The sequence below is a fragment of the Ipomoea nil genome, unplaced genomic scaffold, assembly GCF_001879475.1.
Source record: "Ipomoea nil cultivar Tokyo-kokei standard unplaced genomic scaffold, Asagao_1.1 scaffold1558, whole genome shotgun sequence".
NCBI lineage: Eukaryota > Viridiplantae > Streptophyta > Magnoliopsida > Solanales > Convolvulaceae > Ipomoea > Ipomoea nil.
Window position 1 is genome coordinate 49,378 of NW_017617986.1, and position 7,178 is coordinate 56,555.

Consider the following 7,178-nt stretch of genomic DNA (forward strand, 5'->3'; position numbering starts at 1 on the left):
ATGGACATCAATAATGCCTTTCTTCACGGTGACTTGAACGAAGAAGTATATATGTCTTTACCTCCTGGTTTTCACAGCAACAAGCCGAATCAAGTATGTAAACTTCGACGATCTCTATACGGATTGAAACAGGCCAGTCGCCAATGGAACTCCAAGCTCACTGCTGCTCTAGTTCAGAATGGATTCCATCAGTCCAAATCTGAACCATCTTTGTTTACTAGAGGTATGGATACCAATTTCATTGCTTTGTTGATCTATGTGGACGATATAATAGCTGCCAGTCCGAGCATATCTGTCATCAAATCTGTTAAGCAATTCTTAGACAAAGAGTTTAAAATTAAAGATCTTGGCCCCCTAGGCTACTTCCTTGGAATTGAAGCTAGCAAAGTGAAAGGAGGCATGAATCTTTGTCAACGAAAATTCGCTCTGGACATCTTAGAAGAGGCTGGTTTCCTGGAAAGTAAGCCAGTACCAACCCCCATGGTTCAAGGCTTAAAGCTAGCTCGTAATGATGGCACACCCCTGGCAGATCCGACCATATTCAGAAGATTGGTAGGGAGAATGCTATACCTTACTGCCACATGCCCAGACATAGCATACTCCGTTCAACAGCTCAGTCAATTTGTTGATTGTCCTACGGACAAACACTTAATAGCCGCTCATCGTATACTGCGTTACATTAAATTGTCACCTGGCCAAGGCTTACTATATACTTCAGATTCTCAACTTCAGCTCAGAGTCTTCTCAGACTCCGACTGGACAGCATGCGGTGACACTCGAAGGTCCATCACCGGATATTGTGTATTTCTAGGTGACGCCCTTGTGCCATGGAAATCCAAGAAGCAGATGAAAGTGTCTAGGAGTTCCTCCGAAGCCGAATACAGAGCCTTGGCAGCCACAGTCTGTGAGGTACAATGGCTTGTCTATCTCTTACAAGACTTGCACATCCAGCTGGACAAACCAGCCACCTTATTCTGCGACAGCAAATCCGCTATAGCCATAGCGGAGAATCACGTCTTCCACGAACGCACCAAACATATTGACATCGACTGTCATATCGTTCGGGAGAAACTTAACCAAGGCCTCATTAAGCTTCTGCCCGTATCCTCCGCCAATCAAGTGGCCGATGGTTTTACTAAGCCTCTTGGCTCTCAGATGTTCCAGACCTATGTATCTAAGCTGGGCGTTCAAAATTTACACGCTCCAGCTTACGGGGGGGTATTAGAGCATGATGTAGAAGGGGATAATGTGAATTAGTCGAGGGCCTTCTGGTCTTTGATCATCTTGGCAGTTCCAACGGCTTTTGCCGCCCTTTCTTTGTATATATGCTCTTCTTGTATTCGTCTAACAGAATGAATGAAAACCATTCTCATCATCCTCTTATCTCAATTCCTCTCTGCTTTTTCCGTTCATCTCCTTGGCTGATCTCCGACACCAGCAAATCAAACTACATCTGAAACGAAAGACTAAATACGCATGTCTACATGCAACTTGAGAGACCCGAGATAGAAGCAAGAGATTCAAATAAAAGCTTAATTTGCAGCTACGATGAAAAAATAAGGTTCTTTAGTAATGAAAATCTTGCAATCAATAATAGATAAGTGAATTTCCCTCTTCAATCATATAGTTAGTCAAAGAATGCTGAATTTCACATTACACTGAAATTTACAAGATTTCAAATATTTTGATAATCCAAATATTGAGTTATATCGTGATGATACCCTAGAGCATATCTATACTTTGTGGACAAATTGGAGGTCACTTTTGAATATAAAATTTCTGAGACCTTGCATCAAGTAAGACCGAGGCTTTAAAAAGTGTTCCACCTGGAGTAGATGTTGAAGATTGGAAGTGGTTTGTCACTAACAAATTTATGACAGAAAAGTTTCAAGTATGTTGATCTGATATGGTAATGACGGTTTTATATATTATAAAAAAATATTTTTTATTTAAATAATCACTTACATTTGAAAGTTATGCAGAAAATCAGTTAGCAAAACACTAAGAATAGGTCAACATCAGATATGGGAATGCCTATCGCACAGGGAGTAACCCACATAGAGAAATCATATTGAAAATGTACTAAAAAAAACAGTTCTGCTAGTTATCTATGAATTTTTTTTTCTTTTTTACCTAGAATGACATTTGTTTTTCTCAACTTATTGGGAGGTAAAGATTCACAACCGCCTGACTTGGGAGTAATTTTCTTAAAGACTAGAAGCAAAATTGAAAAATTAAATGGGACAAAAGAAGAAGAAAAATATGTAAGCTAAGTGTCATTATTTAGCCTTTCTGCATTAATCTTTTTATCTTGATATACTTCTGCATTAATCTTGTTTACTTGTATTAGAATGAAATTGTGAAGATTATTAGGTCTAACCCATCACTTTCAAACCTTGAAATTGTTGAAAAACATTTTGGACAACAACGTCATGGTCATGTATATGGTTATGGGGTGGAGTGAAGCGAAAAAACTTAAATGACACAAAATCTATTTACATCAAAGAACTAGAGGCTAAACTCCATGAGAAGGATGAAGAAAACCGTGACCTTAAGAAGCGCATGCATATATTTGAAAGTAGGTCGATCCGAATAGAGAATGGAGATCCACCATTAGTTACAACTACAACTACTAGTGATGACATCCAATAGGTACATAAAGTTAATGGAGAGAAACCTTTAATGTTGTTTATTATATAAGGAAATAACTAACTGATATTATTTTTTGAGTTCCTTATACAAAATGACTAAATTTTTATTATTGCAGGGTGCTTAGAACTCAAGATATGAACATTAAATAGCGAAATTTCACAGAAATTTTGCACAAATTCAAACCCTAATTCCCCAACCCTAGCTTAAATCCAAAATTGTTTAGCATAAACACACACATTGATACAATCAGATAACTTTTGGATGAATTTGACAGCTTATTACATTACAATAGAAAAGCTAACCTTAAAAGCTAAACCTCAGTTCTTCACGGCGGCGGCGGTTGGACCGACGACGACAGAGGATGGAGGCGGCGATGGCGGCAGAGGTTGGACACGGCGACGGCGTCGAAGCTTGGACGCGGCGGCGGTAGGATAATACCTATAGTTTCATTTTATATACACTATAGTTTTATTACAACACAACTACAGTATTGTTTTGATATAACTACAGGTTCGTTGGATAATATACACTCAAATATGTGAAATTATTATTCAGTTTCATTTGTATACACTGTAGTTTCATTTCAACACTTCTATAGTTTCGTTTCAATTCAATTGCAGTTTCATTTGATAATATAAAAACAATATGTGAGACAGTTTCAGTTTAGATACACTGTAGTTTCATTTTGTAATTAACACACCAAAAATACGCGCTCCGTTAAGCCTATAACGGCTGTCATTTCTTTACTTAAAGAAACGGCGCCGTTTTTGCATCATGGTCTACAAAGCTTTGTGGACCGTGGTCCATGATATAATTGCTAAAAAACCAGGCTACCCACAAGTATATTGATAAGTACGATTAATATATTTAATTTAGATAGTTTATTATAATAAATTAGTTTTATTTATTTAATATTATATTTATTTTAAACTTTATTTTATATTTTGTATTAATATAATAGTTATTTGAATAATTTAAGCTTAACTGTCATTTTTGGGCCATGGGGAATACATTTGTTAATTAATAAGAGTTGGGGCAAGGTGGAATTAAAGTAGTTAATTCTTCTTTTTTTTTTTTTTTTTTTTTTTTTTTTTTTTTTTTTCTTTTTTAATTTCAGCAGCCCAAACTACACATGCATGATGCAACCATGTGCACCTTGCATGGTGCACACGGTTGTAAAAACGACGTCGTTTTGACGTCCGACCTTTAAAAAAAAAATCAGAATTGCATAACTACACATCCATAACTTCATAACTATAAATCCATAATTGCATAACAACAAATCCATAACTTCATAACTATAAATTCAGAATTGCATAACTACACATCCATAACTTCATAACTATACATTCAAAATTGCATGCATAACTATACATCCATAACTTCATAACTATACATTCAAAATTGCATAACTACACATCCATAACTTCATAACTATACATTTGAAATTATAACTTCATAACTATACATTCAGAATTCATGCATAATTAGACATCCATAACTTCATAACTACAAATCCAGAATTGCATAACTACACATCTATAATTTCATAACTATAAATATAGAATATGAAATTATAAAATTATGAACATATGTTTACGTAACTAAAGGCAATCGAAAATGATTTTTTTTTTATTTAAGTAAAACGATGCCGTTTTTTGCATCCGGTGCACACAGATGGACAACATAAATTGCCCCGTTTAATATATTTGTCCTTTCTTTATCTTTTTTTCCCTTATAAGCTTTTTACGTACGTAGACACCAGCGAAACTTCTTCCGAGCGTCTTCTGTGAACGCAGCGACGACATCGGCAATGGGAACTCCGTTCGCGGTCTGCTGCGATGAATGACTCCATGGGCGAACAACTTCTGCGACTGCTTCGAACTGCTAGTCTGCTACCACAAACGGACGAAATCAACTGGAGCTTATTTTCTTTGGTGCGTAGTATTTAGAAAATAAATATTATTTATTTTCTAGGTTTTATGTGGTTGAAGAAATTGATTCAATTTGAGGATGTTAGGGAAATTAGGATTATTTTTAGCTGATTAGGGTGCTGAAATTAGTATAAATAGGCCTGAATTATTCAATAGAGGACAGTCAGTACATTTTATTATGATGTGTTGTTAAGTTTATTTTCCAACTCAATAATAATTGAAGTTTTAGTTCTGTTAGAATTGTGAGATCTAATTTGATTTTCTTTTATGCTACACTATTTATATGCCTTCTATTATCTTGATATTACTGCTTTGATTAATTGTACAAAAAGGATCTGTTGTTCAATTATCAATCCAGTAAATTGCCATTTCGAATTCTTAAATCTGTAATTGTTTAAGTGTTCTAAACCTTAGTCGTAAAATAACATAGTTGATTATAAAAGAGATTTTCAATCTTATGTTATGGAGATGTATAGTCTAGTTTAAATGGACTGAGCTTGCGAGTCTGTCGGCTAAAATTGGTAGTCTTTCTAATTCTTAATGCTGATAGTTAATTAAATCCTAAGGGCTTATTTAGGGTTGTTAATTATCTAGAGAAGTAATTGAAGAGCCTGTTTTGATTACCGATAAAGTAAGGAGAGATATGTTGTTAGATCGAGCTTGTTAATAACAATAACCAATTTGGTGTAGGATAAAAGAATTTACACTTGGCTAAAGTGTCATCTAGCACCATGAACCATATTTGATTATTCATCCCGCACCATGAACTTTCATATCGTATATATCAAGCCACAAATCAAGAAAAAAAAAATCACCTAGAACTTTTAGCAGGTTATCATATCTTCCTGTTGACATGGCCTGATGTGGCATTTCTCTTTACCTTATGTTGTCCATGTAAGCATTTACATATTTAAAATTTAAAAAACAAAAAATTATTATATTAAAAAAACTATAATTTTCTTCTCTTTATTTTCATAATTTATACTTTTTCAAATTTTCAATCCCAATGTTTCAACTTTCTTTTGTTTTTTCGAGAATTCATATTTTTTGGCTAATTTTTTGTTTAGTATTATTCTAGTTTTCCTAATTTATAGAAATGCTAATTTTTTTTGTTTAGTATTTTCCCACATAAATATATCCATCAGCACTTTGAACAATAGTTATGTTGTGAAACCGAATGCACCATGCATGGTGCATACGATGCAAAACAACGTCGTTTTACTAAAAACGCGCGTCCCACTTAAAAAAAAAAAATTCAGGTTCGATTCTCGCAATAGCATTATTGTGGATATGTAGTTATGAATTTCTAGATATATAGTTATGAATTTCTGGATATATAGTTATGAATTTCTGGATATTTAGTTCATTCATTGTGGATATTTAGTTCAATCATTGTGGATATTTAGTTCATTCATTGTAGATATTTACTTCATTTATTCACTGTGAATATATAGTAATGAATTTATGGATATATAGTTATGAATTTCTGGATATATAGTTATGAATTTCTGGATATTTAGTTCATTCATTGTGGATATTTAGTTCAATCATTGTGGATATTTAGTTCATTCATTGTGGATATTTAGTTCATTCGTTGTAGATTTTTACTTCATTCATTAACTGTGGATATATAGTTATGAATTTATGGATATATAGTTATGAATTTATGGAGATATAGTTATGAATTTATGGATATATAAAAATGCTATTGCCGGGAATCGAACCTGATTTCTTTTTTAAGTGGGACGCGCGTTTTTTTAACCAAAACGACGTCATTTTGCATCCGTATGCACCATGCATGGTGTATACGGATGCACAACATAATTTGCGAGGGCCCTTTGAATATATATTGCTTATTCATCCACATAAAACCATTTAGATGGTCAACAACTAAACCAAGTGAAATTAAAAAAAAAATGAAATGAAGTTACTAATATAAACTGTAAAATATATATATTGCGAAGAACAAAACAAAATAAACTCCCAATTCATAATCTACTAGCTAGTTAAAAAAAAATCATATAGATATAGTAGCTATAAACACCAGCTAGTTAACAAAAAACAAAAAAAAAATAAAAATAAAGAGAAAAAAAAAAAGTGACTCCATCAATCTTCATTTGCCTTCATGGTCCCATTGAGCTTGACTCTGCGCAACTACAGAAAAGAAGAAAGCATTGTCAATAAATCATAAACTGCTAAGAGCCATCTATATGAGTTATTTAAATCCGCATTATGTTCAATTAATTTACCTGACATTCTAACAAAGCTTTCCTGAAACAAGTCTGTCCCTCTTCCACTTCCTCTCCCTCCTCCTCTCACTCTCCCTCTCACAGCAGCCAATGGTCTTCCTCTTCCTCCAACAGCAGAAGAACCATCACTCTTCCTCTAACAGTAGAAGAACCAGCAGATTCTGCTTGTTGGGTTGACAATGTAGGACAAAATCGTTTGTTATGTCCATTTCCCTTGCATAATTGACATGTCATAATTCTTCCTTTTTTAGACAACTTTCTAACTCTTCACTCATTTTTTGCTTGTTTTTTTTTTTCATTTTCTTCAAGCTTTCTTTTTTTTTTCCTTTGGCCTACCAGTCAT

The 7,178-nt window shown here is 34.0% G+C and overlaps 1 protein-coding gene across 1 annotated transcript; it reads left to right on the top strand.

Annotated features, from left to right (window-relative positions):
- LOC109189527 (uncharacterized mitochondrial protein AtMg00810-like) lies at positions 1-1,257 on the top strand. Its single transcript, XM_019340135.1, has one exon. The coding sequence runs from the start codon at positions 1-3 to the stop codon at positions 1,255-1,257; it is 1,257 nt and encodes a 418-aa protein (XP_019195680.1).
- The last annotated feature ends 5,921 nt before the right edge of the window (positions 1,258-7,178 follow it).

Excerpts from the sequence above, each read along its gene's own strand:
- LOC109189527 (XM_019340135.1), top strand. The coding sequence starts at position 1 with ATGGACATCAATAATGCCTTTCTTCACGGTGACTTGAACGAAGAAGTA.